Source organism: Cajanus cajan, chromosome 1 (assembly GCF_000230855.2).
Source record: "Cajanus cajan strain Asha chromosome 1, NIPB_CcT2T_4, whole genome shotgun sequence".
NCBI lineage: Eukaryota > Viridiplantae > Streptophyta > Magnoliopsida > Fabales > Fabaceae > Cajanus > Cajanus cajan.
The window spans coordinates 72,906,634-72,925,144 of NC_138517.1; the positions used below are offsets into that span (position 1 = coordinate 72,906,634).

Genomic DNA, 18,511 nt, shown 5'->3' on the forward strand with positions numbered 1-18,511 from the left:
TGTTTAAATTATTGTGTTATCATTGATTTTGACTAATGATGTGCATGTATCATGGAAAGTCATGGAGAGGACGATCTAGACATCCGTACTTTGATTCGGAACCAAGTGGCATCTACCACTGGGAACAAGACTCCAGCCGACGCGCGCGGGAATCAGCCAGTTACCCTACTCGGCCCCAGCCTGAAAAAAGAAAGCCTGATCCAAGGGCCGAGGAAGAGAGCCATCGGGCGAAGCAGCGCCGCGTGGCTGGTTCACCTGTTCCAGAAAGCTTGGCTAGACCAAGTTTTTTGGCTGGCAATGTTAACGCTCAGGATTTTTTGAGCCAAGACTTGACCTCCGAGTCGGGTCATGGGGTGCTGAGCCGGATGACCTCGGCCCAAAAGTGGAGCTTCTTTTGTGAGTTCCAAGTGCGTGCTGTGGCCTTGGCTCAGAGCATTGTAATGGAGCCGAATGGCGAGGCCGATAGGCTTTGTCGGCAACTTGCTGAGCAGGAGAAGTCTCTTCAAGAGACGCTGGTGGCGCTTACCGACGCCCAAACGGTCAACGAAAAATATCAGGCCGAGTTGGATCGCCGGGGACGCACTGCTGATGACCTGGCTTTAAAGGTTCAGCGTCTCGAGCTTGCTTTGAAAAGCGAGACAGAGAAGGTTGCAGCCCTGGGTAAGGAATTGGATGCCGAGAAGGTTGCCTTCGGGGCTTATAAGGAGAAAGCTCGCAACAAAGTCCTTACTCAGCATCAGGCTGGTTTTGCTCAAGCAGCTCGGCAAGCCTGCTTTTTTGGTGACTTCCCCCCTGAATTTCCCCTTGATATGACAAAGGACTTCTTTCAGGGGAAGTTGGTGGATCTGATATCCATCCCTCCAGACTAGCAGGCCGACGAGGAAGCCCCAGCACGAAGGGTTGCCGGGCCGAATGATGAGGAGACGGCGTACGAGGAGGTTGCGCCTGAGGATGGTCCGGTTCAGGGGGAACCGGAGGTGGGGTCTTAAGCTTGCTGTTTTTTCTTTGTATTAATGGGCCGATAGCGCCCTTTTTGAATGTACTTGTCTAGGCCGATAGTGCCTTTGTTTAATGAAATCAGCTTTTCCTTCTTATTATATACTGGTGTAGAATTCACTTCTTCGCTCTCTTTTTTTTTGTGATGAAAACTCATAGCTGGTGGAAGTCACCTCCTTATCCGAGAGAGATCTCGGGAGGGAAGACTAATTAAAGCTGTGTCCTTGGCCGAGAGACATCTCGGGAGGGAAGACTTGTAAAATTAATGAAAGTCACATCCTTGGCCGAGAGACATCTCGGGAGGGAAGACTTGTAAAATTAATCAAAGTCACATCCTTGGCCGAGAGACATCTCGGGAGGGAAGACTTATAAAATTAATGAAAGTCACATCCTTGGCCGAGAGACATCTCGGGAGGGAAGACTTGTAAAACTAATGAAAGTCACATCTTTGGCCGAGAGACATCTCAGGAGGGAAGACTTGTAAAATTAGTGAAAGTCACATCCTTGGACGAGAGACATCTCGGGAGGGAAGACTTGTAAAATTAGTGAAAGTCACATCCTTGGCCGAGAGACATCTCGGGAGGGAAGACTTGTAAAATTAGTGAAAGTCACATCCTTGGCCGAGAGACATCTCAGGAGGGAAGACTTATAAAATTAATGAAAGTCACATCCTTGGCCGAGAGACATCTCGGGAGGGAAGACTTGTAAAATTTTACGTAAGTCGAAGAGATTATGACAATCTTGGGTACTTGAAATGTATTCTCATTACTGAATTGATGCCTCGTTAAAAACCTTGTCGACCAAAAACCCCTTTTCACGTTTTTATAAGGGGGAAAAAGATCGGTCAAGGAAAAGAGTGCATCGTGATACCTATACATTGTTTAGGCGTTACAAAATTGAATTTAACTGTAGTATGCCTTTAGGTGGGTAGAATTCCAAGTTCTTGGAATGACCTTGCCGGACAGTTCTTCCAACTTGTATGCTCCATTATGGAGTGCATGCCGTATTCGGAACGGTCCGTCCCAATTGGCCGAGAGCTTTCCTTCAGAGGGGTTGCGTCTTGCTGACCCAGTTACTCTCCAGACGAGGTCGCCTTCATGAAATGTCCTTGGCTTTAAGTTGGAATTAAAGCGTCGACTCATCTGTTGTTTACATGCTTCGGCGACAACCTGCGTCTTTTCTCGCAACTCGCCCAGAACATCGAGCTCGGCTCGGAGTGAACTGTCATTAGATTCTTCATGGAAGTGTTGTCGCCTGAAGGACGGCTCCCCCACTTCAACTGGGATCATCGCGTCCGCGCCATATGTTAAGCGAAAAGGTGTCTCCTTGGTGGTTGATTGCGGTGTGCATCGATATACCCAAAGGACTTCTGGTAACTCTTCGGCCCATGCCCCTTTGGCCGAGCCGAGTCTCTTCTTGAGCTCAGTGAGTATAACCTTGTTTGCTACTTCGGCCTGCCTGTTTGACTGAGGATGCTCAACTGATGTGAATCGGTGTCGAATGCCAAGGTTTTCAAGGAAAATGTTGAACTTCTTGTCGGTGAATTGAAGGCCATTGTCCGACACAATGGCATACGGGATGCCAAAGTGGGTAACCAGATTTTTCCACACAAACTTCTGAACGTTGGCTACGGAGATGCAGGCGAGCGGTTCGGCTTCGATCCACTTTGTAAATTAATCTACCGCAACAAGAAGGAATTTAACCTGGCCCTTTGCTACAGGGAACGGTCCGAGCACGTCTATACCCCATAAAGCAAACGACCACGGGGAGCTGATACTGTGCAATTCGGCGGCCGAAGCGTGGATGAGGTTGCCATGCTTTTGACATTGTACACATTTTTTAACGAATTCAGCACAATCTTCTTTCAAAGTTGGCCAATAGTATCCGGAACGCAGGACTTTGGTTGCCAAGGTTCGCCCCCCGGAATGAGAACCACAAATACCTTCATGGACCTCTCGCATAACATAATCCGCTTGTAGGTTATCGACGCATTTGAGCAACGGGGTGGAGAATCCTCGCCTGTAGAGCTCGTCAGCTACTATGGAGTACCGAGCCGCTTGTGTTCGTATCTTTTTTGCTTCTAACGGGTCGGTTGGCAATTCCCCTCGGACAATAAAGCTTTGGATGGCTGTCATCCAGGTCGGTGCCTGAGTATCAGTTGCCATGTATTCCACCATCACACTTGGGGAAGGAATCTCAAGGTGAATGGTTGTCCGCAACTACCCGGGCTTCCGGCTGCTGGCGAGCCGAGCTAGCTGTTCGGCTCGCTTATTGTTGCTACGCAATATGTGTCGAATCTGCACGTCGGTGAAGTCGTCCTTGAGCTTTTGGAAGAGATGGTAATATTGCAACAGATTGGAGTCCTTGACCTGGAAGTTGTCATTGACTTGTTCGGCTACGATCTTCGAATTGGTCCAGCATATGATTTTTTTGACGCCCATCTCAGTTGCTAGTCTCATTCCAGCTATCAAGGCTTCGTACTCGGCCTGATTGTTTGATGCACGGAAGCCGAACCGAAGGGATTGTTTGATTGTGATTCCTGAAGGGCTAGCAAGAATTACGCCAGCCCCACTACCTTGGGCATTAGAGGATCCATCAACATGCATGGTCCACGTTTCGTCCTCAAAACATCCCGGAGGAGTGAGCTCGTTAACAAAATCGGCCAAATGTTGCGACTTAACCGGCCCTCTTGGCTCGAAAGATATGTCAAATGCTGAGAGCTCGATCGACCATGCCATCATCCGGCCGACGATTTCTGGTTTTCTTAGGACCCTCGCAATTGGACAATCAGTTCGGACAACTATCTTGTGACTTTGGAAGTACTGCCTAAGCCGGCGAGCGGTGTAGATGAGCCCTAAGGCTACTTTTTCTATCAACTGGTAGCGTCGTTCAGCATCCTGTAGTGTCTGACTGATGAAATATACCGGTTGTTGTTTGTCTTGCTTCTCTTGAATTATGACGGCACTGATTGAAGTGCCGGAAACAGCTAAGTACACGATCATGTCGAGGTTGGCAACCGGTTTGGAAAGGATTGGAGGTGTACCAAGACGCTCCTTAAATTTTTGGAATGATGTTTCACACTCCGTAGTCCATTTGAACCGCTCCGTCTACTTTAATAACAGGAGGATAGGTTTAGCTATCTCGGCTAAGCAAGGAAGAAACCGAGAGAGTGAAGTGAGCCGGTCGGCCAACTTCTGAACCTCTTTCAGGGTGCTTGGACTTTTCATATCCAAAATGGCTTGACATTTGTCAGGATTTGCCTCAATGCCTCGGCTGGACAGCATGAATCCTAAAAATTTGCCGCCTGAGACCCCGAACACACACTTCTCGGGGTTGAGCCTCATTTGGTGGTGTCGAAGCGCTTGGAACACCTCGGTCAAGTCTTGTGCATGTGCCGATACGTCACTTGACTTCACCACCATGTCATCAACGTACACCTCCATACTTCGGCCAATATGGTCACTAAAAATTTTGTTCATCAGCCGTTGATAGGTGGCTCCGGCGTTTTTCAATCCGAAGGGCATCACCCGGTAGCAGTAATTGGCCGTTTCGGTGATGAACACTATTTTCTCTTCGTCCTGAGGGTGCATACGGATTTGATTGTATCCGAAGTACGCATCCAAGAACAACAAGAATTTGTGACCGGATGCCCCATCCACAAGCCGATCAATATTTGGTAGGGGGTAGGCGTCCTTCGGGCAAGCTTTATTTAAGTTGGTATAGTCAGTACACATGCGCCACTTCCCATTCGGCTTCTTGACCATGACTACATTGGCCAGCCAGGTTGTATAACACACCTCTCGGATGAATCGAGCATCTAACAACTTGCTGACCTCAGCCTCGATTGCTGCCTTCCTTTCTTCTCCGGCTTTCCAACGCCGTTGAGCGATCGGCCTCGCTTCCTTGCTTATTGATAACTTATGACAGAGGAAATTAGGATCGATGCCGGGCATGTCGAACGGGTGCCAAGCAAACAAATCGTTGTTCTCGAGGACCACCTGGCTGATAATCAATCGTTCTTGTTCGGCCAGATTAGCACCTAGGTAAGTGACTTGGCCTTCGGAGACTCCCACCTGGATTGGTTGTTTGTCTTCGATGGGTTCAACCCTCTCATCTTGATCAATCCGGGGATCGAGGTCCATGGCCGATTGCTGTGATACCGAGTGCACCCCTCTCGGTTCATTTGGTGCTTCGTTCTTCATTTTTGGCAATCGCAAGCTGGTAAAATAACATTCTCGTGCAATTTTTTGATCAGCGTGGACAGTGACTATTCGTCCTGATTCGGCCGGGAACTTCATGGCTAAATGAGGGATGGATACGATTGCGCCGAGCCGATTCAGGGATGGCCGGTCGAGCAGAATGTTATAAGATGTGCTGGCGTGCACCACCACATACTTAACCGCAATGTCTCGGTACTCAGCTCCTTCAAACCCAAACCAGGTTGACAACTTAATATACCCTTTCGTCTTGACTCGTTCACCGGAGAACCCGACCAAAGGTTCATCATAAGGAACTAGCTCAGACTCCGGAATACCCAACTGTTTGAACGTTGATGTGTGAAAAACCGCAAGTGTACGGTTGTCGTCAAGTAATAAATATCGAATCACAGGGACTACGTGTTTGACCTAGAATTACTAGTATTTTAATTTGAATTTTAAAACAGATGGAATTTCTGTTTTGATATGATAAGATCAGATTTCATGGTAAAAGAGATAGTAATGCAATTAATGAATAAGATAAAACTTTAAGATAAGATAAGGAGATTTCCGGGAATCTAGGGTTCGCACAAAGAGTTCCAACATTATTGAATTATTATTTTCATTAATTAATTCTATTCCATCTTGAAGGTAGTCTTAACCTAATTTAATCCTTGCACCTTCTCAGGCTACGAGGACGTGTTTAATTAAAATTAATCCCTACTCTCGTGGTAATTACGTTCAATTAAACCCGTGAAGATCTTTGTTAATCTATTGCTCCTCGAAAGCTTAAATCTACTCTCGTGATTTAACACTCAAGTCTATTCCTTTAGGTTCCGATAATTAGGTTCTCCTCTCAGTTCATCCCTAATTATCTATGATTATGAAAATTAAGATTAATTGTTTATCATAATTATAATCAAGTTCTCCTCTCAGTTCATCCTTAATTAATGTTATTATGAAAACAATAATATTAAAGTTCATATATAAAATATAAAAGAACAGATCAAGAATTGGAATAAAATTAAGAAACTGAATAATGCATTAATAAAGAGGTTCTCAGAGGCTAAGCCCTGATCCCAGAAAAAGGGAAACTACTCACAGGAGTTCATAGTAGTTCTCCAAGAAGAAAAGAATAAAAGAAAAGTAAACCTTAGAGTCGATGGCACAGGCGCCCAACCTTCTCCAAGTGTTAAAAACTAGAAAACTGTCTCCCGAACGAACCCCGTTCTAGGCTAACCTAATCTAATTTATAACCTAAAAGGGTAAAAAGGTAAAACTACCAAGATAAAAATTACAAAGATAAAATAAAAATAAAAACATAAAACTTAAACAGCTGGGACGTGAAGTGAATCACGGCCGTGACTGAGAATCACGACCGTGATCTTCTCTGGAGCACATCTATGAAGGGTCAGTGGCGTTCACGGGTGTGATTGGGAATCACGACCGTGATTTTCTCTGGTGAATCACGGGCGTGATTTAGAATCACGGCCGTGATTTTCTCTGGTGAATCACGGGCGTGATTTAGAATCACGGCCGTGATTGTCCCTGTAGCTCAGCATTTCCTCTTTAATTCTTAAATCTTGATCCTGCTTAGAGAAAACACAACACATACCAAGAAAAGCATAAAATAGGAAAATGATATAAAAATTTATTAAAAACATGAAAGATATGCATGATTATGCTATGAATTCTTGTGAATTAAAGTGCTAAAATACGAGTAAAATACACAACATCAAACGTGTTCCAATAGAGAATGTCGGCTGAACTTCCTTGATCAACCAACGTCTTTCGTACAATACAGTTATGAATTTCGACGCTGATTACCATCGGATCATCCTGGTCCGGTTCGATGCCTTTAAAGTCGTCCTTGGTGAAAGTGATGGTGGGAAGGCGACGACGAACTGTCTCCACTGCATGCACGTGCCGAACAGCTCGTAAGTGTCTGCGTTGGGCTGATGAGGATGAGCCTCCGCCAGCGAATCCTCCTGCTATCGTGTTGATGACTCGTCGAGGCTGTGCCGAAGGCTCTTCCTCTCTTCGATCCCTTGACCGACTGCGTTCTCTGTACGAACGTGCTTCTATCCTTCTTTGTTCGGGCTGATCATGCCGCCACGATCGGTCGGCGTATCTCGAAGAGTTCGGACGGTCCACAAAGCCTTGCAACTGTCCTTGCTTGATCAAGTCTTCAATCTTATCTTTCAGGGCCGAACATTCGTCAGTTGAATGTCCGCAATTGCGGTGATACCGACAAGATTTGGTCGTATCAGCCCGGGGAGGGGTCGACGCTCGTTTTGGAACGGCCAGCACTTTCGAAGCAAGTTCTTGTTCCAGTATTGCTGATCAACTGGTTTTGAGTGGTGTATATTGGGAATACTTTGGGCCATGAGGGGGTCTCTCCCGAGGCACCAGTTCTTTCGGACGGCTTCGAAAATTGTTTTCAACCAGCTTTTCAGGCTTGGTTGTTACTTCTGCTCTAGCTTGGTTGTAGAACTCAGCTAATTCTTCCATCTGCATGTATTTGTCGGCTCGCCGACGTAAGTCATCCATGTCGGTTGGTGGCTTCTTGCAGATGCTGTTGGCAAAGGGACCTAGCTTTAAGGCCGTGGTCAGGTGGTGCAGGGCGACAACTGGGTTAAGGTCTCGGATTTCCAATGCCACTTTGTTGAATCGGCTCATGAACGCCCGAAGGGATTCTTTCTTCTCCTGACGGATGCTAACTAGCGCCAAAGAGGTCAACTGGTGCGGTCGGCTTGTAGCGAATTGAATGGTAAATTGGGAAGCTAACGTACTGAACGAATCAATCGAGTTAGCCGGAAGCCAAGTAAACCAACTCAATGCTCGCCCTTTTAATGAGGTTGGGAAGATTCGGCACAAGGCGGCATCATCAGTTGTGCTCAGAGTAACTTGAGTTAAGAACACATCTACGTGTTCATCCGGGTCGGTGGTACCATCGTACTTGTCAAGGGGCAAGGACTTCCAATGGTCAATAAGTGTAGACTGCATGATGTTTGGGGTAAAGGGGTGTCGGTGTGCTCCGGCCGGCACTGGTTGCATTGGCCGGCTGAGCGAAGCATGGACAGCAGGGGCAACAACAGAAGTATGAGGGGTGGAGGTGTGATGGTCGTGCGAGTGGAACGACCCCTGAGTGTGGGTCGTCTCAGAGGGTTTCCATGTGGGATCCCGGTATTGGTTTTTGAGGGCAATATTCTCTTCTCTCAACGCGGCCATCTCGGCACCATCTCTCTCTCGTTGCTGTTTCATGGCGGCCATTTCTTCTTTCATTTGGCGCACCATGTTGGTCAAGTTTGTCTCTTCTACTGTCTCGGCTCCGGACTAGTGCTCATCTTCGGACTGGTGCCCTTCAAAATTAGTATTCCTTGTCTTTACCATGATTCTTTTCCACGTTGTGCTCGATCTGTTTCTACAATGCTCTCGGTTCGGCCCCACGGTGGGCGCCAAAATGTACCTGCCTGAGGGTACACTCATAGTCTTCTTAGTGGTGAAGGGCCGAACAGATGCTTCAAACGGACTCTTCAGAGGGGGGAGGTACCTACAAAAGGCACTCCAACGCTCAAGTTAGAACAAGCACGATATTCTAGGGTAATTAATGAATAGTAACGTACCTCGTTACGTGTGACCTATTTATAATACCTAACATGGGCCTGAACGTGGTGGGCCTATTCTAATCCTTACCAAATTAGGTAATATGATGCTAATCAGCTAATCATATCTTAATTATGCACTTGTCCTTGTTAACTGTGATTTGTGCTATAACCCATTGAACCTATCGGCACATTGCCGAGCCAACGGGCTAATGCTTGGGAGGCTGCATGTCTTCGGCTCTTGACCGGGCCGATAAACGTTTACTTGGTAATCCTATCGGACCGGAATTAGGCCGAGCCGATAATTAGTATGCGGGGATGCGTCATGCTGTTTGCATCGGCCTTCAGCCGAGCCGACGTGTGCCAGTTGACTAATCTCGGCCTTCGGCTATAAGCCGAGCCGATGCTAACATCAGCCTTGGTCCAGTTCGCATGGGTGTCTAACGGAACGGCACGTGTTGGTCAACGTGACCGATAGGGTCCTCCCGGTACAGCCATTACCTGATGTACTTTGATTGATTGTTGTTATCTTCCTAAAATTTGACATTTATAACTTCAACCAAAATCTTAGATGGGTAGTGTTGTGTTGGAAATATGCATAAATATTTTTTAAAAAATAAATTTAGTTTTGATAAGAATTTTTTTATATATGTTTCAAATATTTAGATTTAATTTATTTTAATTATTTTAAAATTTGTTTGTTTGTTTTTAGAATAAGATAATATCAATATTTAATTTTGTATGACACCTTTTGTCCTCATGAATAAAATTTGATTATATTCATCTAATAAAAAATATATCTTTACAAATTACAAATATAAAATAATCCATCATTGATATCTAGAGTCAAGGTTACAACTCGTGGAGATGGAAGCAAAAACAAAATTTTCACAATTTTTTTCACCTATCTTTGACGAGAAAGTTATAATTTTTGGGCAGTGAGAATGGAGGCAAACCCTAAAGACTTTAGATCTTTGGGAAGCTATAGAAGAAGATTATGATATTTCCATGTTGTTAGACAATACTACGTACCATAGCTCAAATGCAAATTCACAAAGAAAGGAAAATCAAGAAGGCAAAGACAAATAGTTGTCTCTTTGCCTATGTTTCACAAAATGTTTTTACCAGGATCATGACTCTTAAATCAAAAAAAGCAATTTGGGATTACTTAAGGGAAGAATATGCTAGAGATGAAAGGATGCAAAGCATGCAAGTTTTGAATTTAATAAGAGAATTTGAGTTAGAAAGAATGAAGGAGATCGAAACAATCAAACAATACTTAAACGAATTGCTTGGCATTCCTAATAAGGTTCGGTTACTAGAAACACAATTTCTTCATTCTAAAATTGTTGAAAAATTTCTAGTAACTATACTTGAAAGATATGAAGCTTCAATAGCAGCCTTGGAGAACACAAAGGATTTGAGTAAGATCACTTTGGCAAAGGTGTTATATGCATTACAAACATTAGAACAAAGGAGGCTTATGAGACAAGAAGGAACTGTGGAAGGTGTATATTTAGTCAAATGAAAGAACAACAATGGTGGCAAAAACAAGAAGGAATTGTTCCAAGAGAACAAACAAAATAATAGCACTCAAATTTTTCCACTATGTCCTTATTGCAAAAAGACTAGTCATCGTTGGTGGAGACTTAACGCAAAATATTACAAATGAGAATAATTAGGACACTTAAAAAATATATATATATATATATATATATATATATATATATATATATATTTGCAAATCTCACGAACAACAAGAAAAAGTCAACATTGTTGAAAAGCAACAAGAGAAAGAAGAATAACTACTCAATGTCACGCGTTATGACCAAAAAACCCTCAAAACCTTTGTATTTTTTGATAGTGATTGTACAAACCATATGATTAATGATCGAGAACTCTTTAAAGAACTCAAAAAAACTTATATCTCGAAATTTCAAATGGGAAATGGAGCACACCTTACAATAAAAGGAAAAGGAACAATTGTTATTAAAAGTTATTCAGGTTTTGAAATTAATATCTAATGTTTTATATGTTTCTGATATTAATCAAAATTTGTTGAGTGTTGCTCAATTGTTGGAAAAATGCTATAAAGTGTTATTTGAAGATAAAAACTATGTAATTATAGATATCAACAATAAAGAAGTGTTCAATGTTCATATGTAAGGTTTGGAGAAGGAAGAACCAATTATAAATGAAGATACAAGTGAAAAGTACAAAGATACATGTCTTCAAAAGAAGTTTGATGATGAAGAGGAGAATGAAGACAATAAAAAATCATTTTCAAAGGAGAAGTTCGAGACAAATGCTAAGGTGGTCCCATTTAAGAAGGATTACAACAAAAATTACAAGTAAAAAAAGAAGAAACCAGCCAAAAAAAGAAAATGCAGATTTTGAAATTCAAATTCAAATTAGGTGATAAAGATATTTAATCAAAGAACAATGTTAGGAATATGTCTAAATATCATTAGAAAAATAAATTAGTTTCGATAAAAATATTTTATTTATGTTTCAAATATTTAGATTTAATTTGTTTTGATTATTTTAAGATTTATTTTCTTATTTTTAGAATAAGATAATATCGATATTTGATTATGTATGACACCTTTTCTCTATAAATAAAGAACTCGTGAATAAAACTTGATTATGCTCCTCTAATAAAAAAATATATATCTTTACAAAATAAAAATATAAATTAACTCATCATGTTGACGGGTGGGTATTTTAAATAACTCCTTTATAAGGAGGAACATATCATTAAACTTTATATAACTCTTCTCTAACTTTTAGACCTTAACATTATTATTGAGTACTTTTCCCCTTTTTATTTCCATGACCTTCAACTCATTCTCAAAGTTAATACTATTTTTGGTCCTTTTGTAAGAAACAAATAGGAGTAAACTATATTATTATTTGTTTATTATAAAAGAATCAAAAGGAGTATATTTTTGTCCTTATTTTAGGAATTCCTTGAGTGTTCATACCTTTCTCTTGGCAAATGAAGTGCATAATGGAGTGCTAAGCACCATACCGTATTTAATAAGGTGCAACTCAAACCCCATGAAGTAGGTCCTATACTTGTCAATCTTCTCAAGTGAACTTATATATGGATGATCATTACCATGTTAAATTCGAGTAACTTTGGCATCAATTTTTTGTTGGACCTTGCTGATTGTGATGTTCATGAGTTATTTGCTATGCTATTTAGGCCAAGCAATGATGGACCACAATGACAAATATTGAAGCCACTGCAAAGTTGTTTTGCTGAAAGTAAGGGAGAATACCCAACAAAAGACTTTTTCATTATCTCCCTTATTGGGTGAACACAATGATGAGGGTCTCTTGTCATTAAATGCATGGGGAGGTGGGTGGCCTATCAAAAGTATAGGGAAACCTTTTAATGTGAGGACATTTGATGCTCTCACTAACTAGGATCGGTTTGAACAAAGTTGTTGTGGTCAGCAAACTTCTAGATCAATTAATGTGGCTAGGTGTCGATGTCTTACAATATAATATAGTAGAGTTTGTCTTCATATTGGCACAATCTATACCTTTGCGAGTGTTCACCATCATGAAAATCTAAAGAAATATGGAGAGATTAATATTTTCTTACAAATGGTGCCAATGTTCAAAGTGAATTAAGCATGTTTGTGTTTTTAGCACGTTGAGAGCAATTAGGACAATCTTGACTAGTTGCACGAATGGTGACAAATAGACAGTTGAAGGTGATGGTCACCTACATTCACACTTAAATGCTCAAATGAGTATGAATTCTTTAGAGTTTTAGCACTAGAGTTAAAGAACATACTTAAAAGAGGTATTTCCATGGAGTATTTCTGGAAAGTGAGGGTGACATGGTGGAAGAATGATGGGATGCCTTGTCAGATCATCAGTTTCTTCCATGCAACTTTCTAAGTGTAGAGGGGTTGCCCATCCCCATATTAGGAAGCAATTATGTAACTTGAAATGTATAATCCACTCTTCGAAACATGTGATCTTCCATTTTCATTGTGTAGATTGGCATGCAATGTGTGAATTGTAGAACATAGTTTGTTCATCAAGTTATTAGAATGGAGAACTTAGAAGTACCTTGTGAATTAGGGTGGATCGTTGAATTATTTTGGAAACGGCCGGTACCAATATGAAACAATAACAAAAACTTAGTCATTAATAAAAGGTGATTAATTATTGGTGCTTAGATATCAATAAACATATTAACCATTTATTTATTATTTTAGGACTTCTTTTTTATTAGTTGTCATACAACCAAATTTATTAACTATTTAGATATGCTTATTAGTTGTCTAGGAGATGTTCTAATTAATAATATTTATTGATCAACATTAAGTATAACTAGCAAAGAGTTATTTATTGTATTCAACATATGTTTTGTCCATGAGTAAATTTAGATAAAATAAGGACCGCAACTAGTCTTATGTATGATGTCACCAACAAAAGACCTATTTAAATAGTGTGTTTAGTTTATTAATTCTTTTAAATGATTTATTGTAGGGATGTATACAAGTCAATTTGAGTCAAATTTGATTAAACTGATTACTCAAATTGATCAAAATATTTTGGATTGAGTTGAATGGTGCATTTTTTTTTATCAAACATGAATTAAACCAACCTAATCAATGATAAGTTGAGTCCATCAAATCTAATAAAACTTCAATATTGTTTTTAATTTCTCAAAAATTACAAATAATAACAATTAAATAAATGAATTAAAATTTATTTAAATACTTATTTAAAAAATATCACATCAATGAGTTAAGTTATCAAATTTGGGTCTAGTTATCAAAAATTACAAATAATAACAATTAAATAAATGAATTAAAACTTATTATTAGAATCAAAAGTCATCCAATTTAAACATAATAATACCAATATCCAAACAAAAATATTTGGGTCTAGTTGGGTCGAATTAACGAGTTATCAGAACCTCTAAACACCTTTGGTTAATTGGCCAAATAGTGATTGAAGCAACTAATGTGCCACGGAACGAAGCTTCGTCAAGGCGTAATGGTCTCGAGGGGCACAACAACTTGAAATTTTTTTCTCTGCTTCTTGTTTTAAGGTGTTAAAATAAGCCGATAGTGGTGGTTTCACTGCAATAGCATGAGTAGGTGCCACTTTAATATCAATTAAATAAAAGATAAAACATCCACCGAAGAAAACTTCCATACTACAATAACAAAAACAATGTAAAATAAAATATGTCCAGAACAGTCAAAATAGGTGCACTTTGATGGACATCTTTACTTTATCTTCAAAAAAAAATTATTTTTGGAAATCTGATGAAAATAATCCAAAGCTGGAGTTCAGGTTTGGATAGTTTAAGGAAAGACCCAACCAATCCAGCAGAGGTTGGCTTAGTGGGAGAATTAAGTAGTTTACACAAATTCTTAGGTTATAAGTTCAGTGTCACCATTGTACAATAAGAAAATAAATAACAAAGACCCAACCCACTCACGTCCTAAAACTAATATTTTCTTTTCTTTTCTTATCATTAAAGCATGACACTATTCTACTCCCAAACAGCTAAGAACAATCAAATTGCGCGTGTATATGATCGATCATAAAGCAAATAAGCAATGGGAAGGCATGTTCCAATGTCAATTTTCACATGTTCTAGTCTCTTTATTGCATTTAAGCAAGTGTGTTTACAAAGGTAACATTGCAGAAGCAAGTGTGTTCACAAAGATAACATTGCAGGAACACTACAACGTCGTACCCCCACCATCAGACATTAGAGCTGCAGCAGCTGCAGCAGCAGTAGGAACAACACCGGTTGAAACGCCTGGTTTGGACAGGTGGAGAAGCCTGGGAATTTCACACCAAACAGTCACATATACCAATGATCTATGTCAAGGAAAATAATAAGAGGTGATAACTGTTAACTAAAGGTTTGTTTAGATAAACTTTTCCAGAAGTACTTTTAAGAAATAAAAATTAAAAAGAAAAAATAAAATAAATTTTTCCATAAATTAAAGCTTGTGTACATAAGTTAATATGTAGAAATGATCTCATATAACTATTCTAAAATCTTATTTTTAACTCATACATGGATTACTTTTAACTTAGAGAAGTTTATTTTGATTTTTTTTTATTTATATATTTTTCTCTCTTATAAGTGTTTTTGAGGAAGCTTATCCAAATAAACCTTAACTATAATATGACAGTAAGACCTTAAACAATCATGACTGAGTGATATCAAACAAGCATGACGGTAAATTAAGAAAACAGTAACACCCCCCAATTACTAGCAATATATTAAGATTCCTCCAATGCAAAGATTTGTATAAAAGATTCTTAATATGCAATTGAGAAAGAAAAAAGATACTTACGGTGCAAGGTATTCACAAAAGGATGACATAGCAGTAGCAACTTCAGTATAGTTTTCAGAAGTTGCGGGTGTTGTTACTTCAACCATCTGTATACCAAGTGTTACTGGCACGGCCTCATCAGTTGCGTGCAGCTTCAGCATTTTATTGATTGATGCAACCGTCACAGTGATTTGTGCACCCCTGTAGAAATTGAAGGAAAATCCCACTCTCAACAGCTCATGGTCAAACTTGTACCCCAGTGCATAAAACAAGCGAAGTGCATTCTTGCTTGTTTTGCTTTCCACCATTGACCTAACTAGAACAGAAACTTGCTCTGCACCTGCACCCCTCATTGCACCACCTACATGTCTAACACTCCTGAACAAATCATCAAGCACATTAATTGTGTATATGATTGCGGGAAAAATTCCTAACAAGTTATTAACAGTAAAGTTGCAATTGATTTACCATGAAGGTTCAGATTGCTCTAGATCACACAAGAGTCGAACCTCTGAGGCAACAGTACCTATAGAAAAAGTCCATATAATCATGATTAATTGGAGAAAGGTTAAAATGATATACTTTTAAAAAACGAAAATTTACACCAAAAAATTCAAAAACTAGACAAAAATGTTGAGGGGATCGTTAGATTTGAAAACATTTCTTCTCTATCTTGAAGATGCAACACAGAATAAACCTCATCTTGGACAAGCATAAATTTCTTCGGAGAACAGAAACAATAAAACGAAACCATGAGATATAAACTGAAAGCCAATACAAAAGAGAAAAATAGGTCGTAAAAGGAGCATGAAGCATGCCATTTGTACGATAGTCCACAGGAAATGCTAAAGACTACACTTAATGGACATTTGAGGAACAAAATAACACAGCTCAATGAGCCAAGTCACATCAAAATGTTTTGTTTTGTTTACTGTTTGGTGGTCAATGCATAGCATAAAATTACTTCCATAACAACAAAAATGGAAATATTGTTGGCCACAAAATAGCAAAATATTCAAATAAAACACTCACCTAGATGTGGACCACTCTTAAGGCATATTTCATGTATCGTCAATCGTTCTCTCTGAACACCACATAGTCCTTGAAGAAGAATCTCTAGAGCCTCAACATGCTGCAAAAGATAACAAAACATTAATTGCCATGGTTGTCTCACACAACCTTTCCACAGAAAGTTTCCTTCTGAAAAAATGTAATACTAAAATAACATATCTTGATTATCTTAACACAATTTATCTTGAATATTTGAAATCCTAGTATTTGAAAACTGTGAGAAAAATTGACTATTTATGTATGCTAAGCCTATATTCTCATATATTAAACTTATTATACTCAATTATTAGTGTGATATTTGAATACTTCCATGAAATAACAAAATATTTTGGCTCATGGCATGCAAATGTTCAAATAAATACCATCTTGTGATAATAGAATTGATTCTATGGAGCTTAGAACAGGTCATTATTTGCGTACCACATTTACATGTTCAGATAATTGAATAATTGGTTCTATATGTTAGCTTCTCAAGCTTGGATGTTAGCTTCAAATAAGTTTTTGCTAATAAATGATCAACCCTTTATCAGATAAACATGATAGAAATACTATAACTACTTGTGCAAGGTAACAAGAAGTTCCATGCATCTTTATTTAGTAAAAAAATGCATAACAGTAAAGATACAAGCAAAATTTTGCAATTAATTAGCCTTTACCACATGTTTAAAGCATCCAGAAGTGAGTTAAGGGTACACTAGTGATAGGTGACAACTCACTAATAAAAGTGGAAATAAAGGAGGGAACAGGGAACTGTTGCTTCACCAAAAAAGATCAACAGAAGGTGCCAACCAAAGCAACTATAAAAATCACCCCACCAACTTGCTTTGATAGTTCCTTTGGTATGGCACTGCAAACAGATTTAGGATTAAAATAAATAATTTTTTTTTATATATTTCAATATGGTTCCACTCTGCATTTCAACAATGATTATCACATTCAAGGAAACACTGCCAAGGTGTGGGGGACTACTCAAACCATGCAGATAATGTGACTTAAATTATATGAAACTTATTCTTTTGATTGAAAACATGTTTGGATACAAGTTAGAAGTGCTTTTGAGAGATTCTTTATTGTAAAAAAAACTCCTTATTTTAAGTAGAAAAGCTCTCAAAAACACTTCTGAGCATGTAACCAAAAAGGCTCTAAATTCATTTCTTCTATGGACTTAAGTTTTCTTCTTTGTATTTATTTTGAGGAAGGGGTTCATTCAGGTGGCTAAGCAATATTTTGCCTTAGTGCCACGCCATTTGGATTACTAGAACGTTAAGCTACCTTTCACGGGTAGAACTCAAATACTAAACGCAAGCAACACGTGAGAAATCATGGCCAGCATTCTTAAAACAAAAGGGAAAATGGAGATTATGGCATCGCCATTAACATGCAGCACGATGAACTATAAGAGCAGCATCTAAAACTTCAAACAACAAGAGACCAACACGAACGCTAAGCCAAATCAATTTAATTCCATAACATCTCCCATATAGTTCAAAGAAAGAGCAATTAACATTTCAAAGAAAACAGAACCTCACCTGAGTCTCTATAATTCCCTGAACCACACATTCCATATCTGCTACGCTCAGCTGCATTACACAAGAGATGCACGTATTACTCACACAATTTAACACATGCGATAATTCCTCCAACATTTATATAAACAAAAAAGAACGCAATTCATTCTGACACAAAATTGAACACACAATGACCTAATACATAATCTAAATCATTCCAATCCTTGAGAAAATAATAATAATAATAATAATAACACACTTGCTAAATCACGCATAATCAACCGACTATAATTTCGCAAAACGTGACATAAAAGAACAAAAGAATCAGAGACAAGAAACATTCACAAGCATCAAGTTTCGTTCTCTGATTTCATTTATATTAGAAAGCTATGGCTAATCGGCGAGGATGCAACGGAATACGAAAAGAATGATGCGAAAACCCCAAACTCAAAGCATAAGAAATGCGAAGGATTGGTGTTCACAAAAATTAAAATACAAAGTTAATTGACCTCTTTAGTTTCTGCAGTGATGAACAAGAAGAAAACTCTGTGCTCTTGCGATGATGGAGATTCTTCAATATTCGCAAGTAACGATCCGTTACACGAGCACCGCGAGTCAGGTATATGAACTTCTTTTGGTTTTGTGATACGATGTCGTCTGTGCTGCTACTAGTGTAGTAGACTCGGCCTTCTAAATGGCTCATAAGTCATAATTACCCTTCTCTTAAATTCAATAAGTTTACATTTTTTTTCTTACTTCTTACCTTACAGAAAACAACTCAAAATTGTGTAGTAAAAAAACTAAAA

At 39.3% G+C, this 18,511-nt stretch overlaps 2 protein-coding genes across 3 annotated transcripts; both read right to left on the reverse strand.

Annotated features, from left to right (window-relative positions):
- Positions 1 to 3,215: 3,215 nt before the first annotated feature.
- LOC145955492 (uncharacterized) lies at positions 3,216 to 8,489 on the reverse strand. Its single transcript, XM_083070288.1, has 4 exons — positions 7,541 to 8,489; positions 7,020 to 7,390; positions 4,197 to 5,534; positions 3,216 to 4,103 (listed from the first exon to the last, which is right to left on the reverse strand). The coding sequence occupies exons 1-4, from the start codon at positions 8,487 to 8,489 to the stop codon at positions 3,216 to 3,218; spliced, it is 3,546 nt and encodes a 1,181-aa protein (XP_082926414.1).
- Positions 8,490 to 14,369: 5,880 nt separating this feature from the next.
- On the reverse strand, positions 14,370 to 18,342 carry LOC109793271 (mediator of RNA polymerase II transcription subunit 18). 2 transcript variants are annotated; one of them, XM_020352731.3, is made up of 6 exons: positions 18,215 to 18,342; positions 17,727 to 17,777; positions 16,159 to 16,258; positions 15,595 to 15,652; positions 15,148 to 15,504; positions 14,370 to 14,623 (listed from the first exon to the last, which is right to left on the reverse strand). In XM_020352731.3, the coding sequence occupies exons 2-6, from the start codon at positions 17,760 to 17,762 to the stop codon at positions 14,521 to 14,523; spliced, it is 654 nt and encodes a 217-aa protein (XP_020208320.2). In that variant the 5' UTR covers positions 17,763 to 17,777; positions 18,215 to 18,342; the 3' UTR covers positions 14,370 to 14,520. The 2 variants fall into 2 exon arrangements, with proteins under 2 accessions (XP_020208320.2, XP_082918508.1); XM_083062382.1 differs by lacking the exon at positions 18,215 to 18,342 and adding an exon at positions 18,051 to 18,111.
- Between the last annotated feature and the right edge of the window lie 169 nt (positions 18,343 to 18,511).

Coding starts and splice junctions, on each gene's coding strand:
- LOC145955492 (XM_083070288.1), bottom strand. CDS start 8,489: ATGGTGCGCCAAATGAAAGAAGAAATGGCCGCCATGAAACAGCAACGA. Junction 7,391..7,540: donor ATATACACCACTCAAAACCA/GTTGATCAGCAA, acceptor CGGCCCTGAAAG/ATAAGATTGAAGACTTGATC. Junction 4,104..4,196: donor GTCCAAGCACCCTGAAAGAG/GTTCAGAAGTTG, acceptor TTATTAAAGTAG/ACGGAGCGGTTCAAATGGAC.
- LOC109793271 (XM_083062382.1), bottom strand. Junction 16,259..17,726: donor AGGGAATTATAGAGACTCAG/GTGAGGTTCTGT, acceptor TATCTTTTGCAG/CATGTTGAGGCTCTAGAGAT. Junction 15,653..16,158: donor TAAGAGTGGTCCACATCTAG/GTGAGTGTTTTA, acceptor CTTTTTCTATAG/GTACTGTTGCCTCAGAGGTT.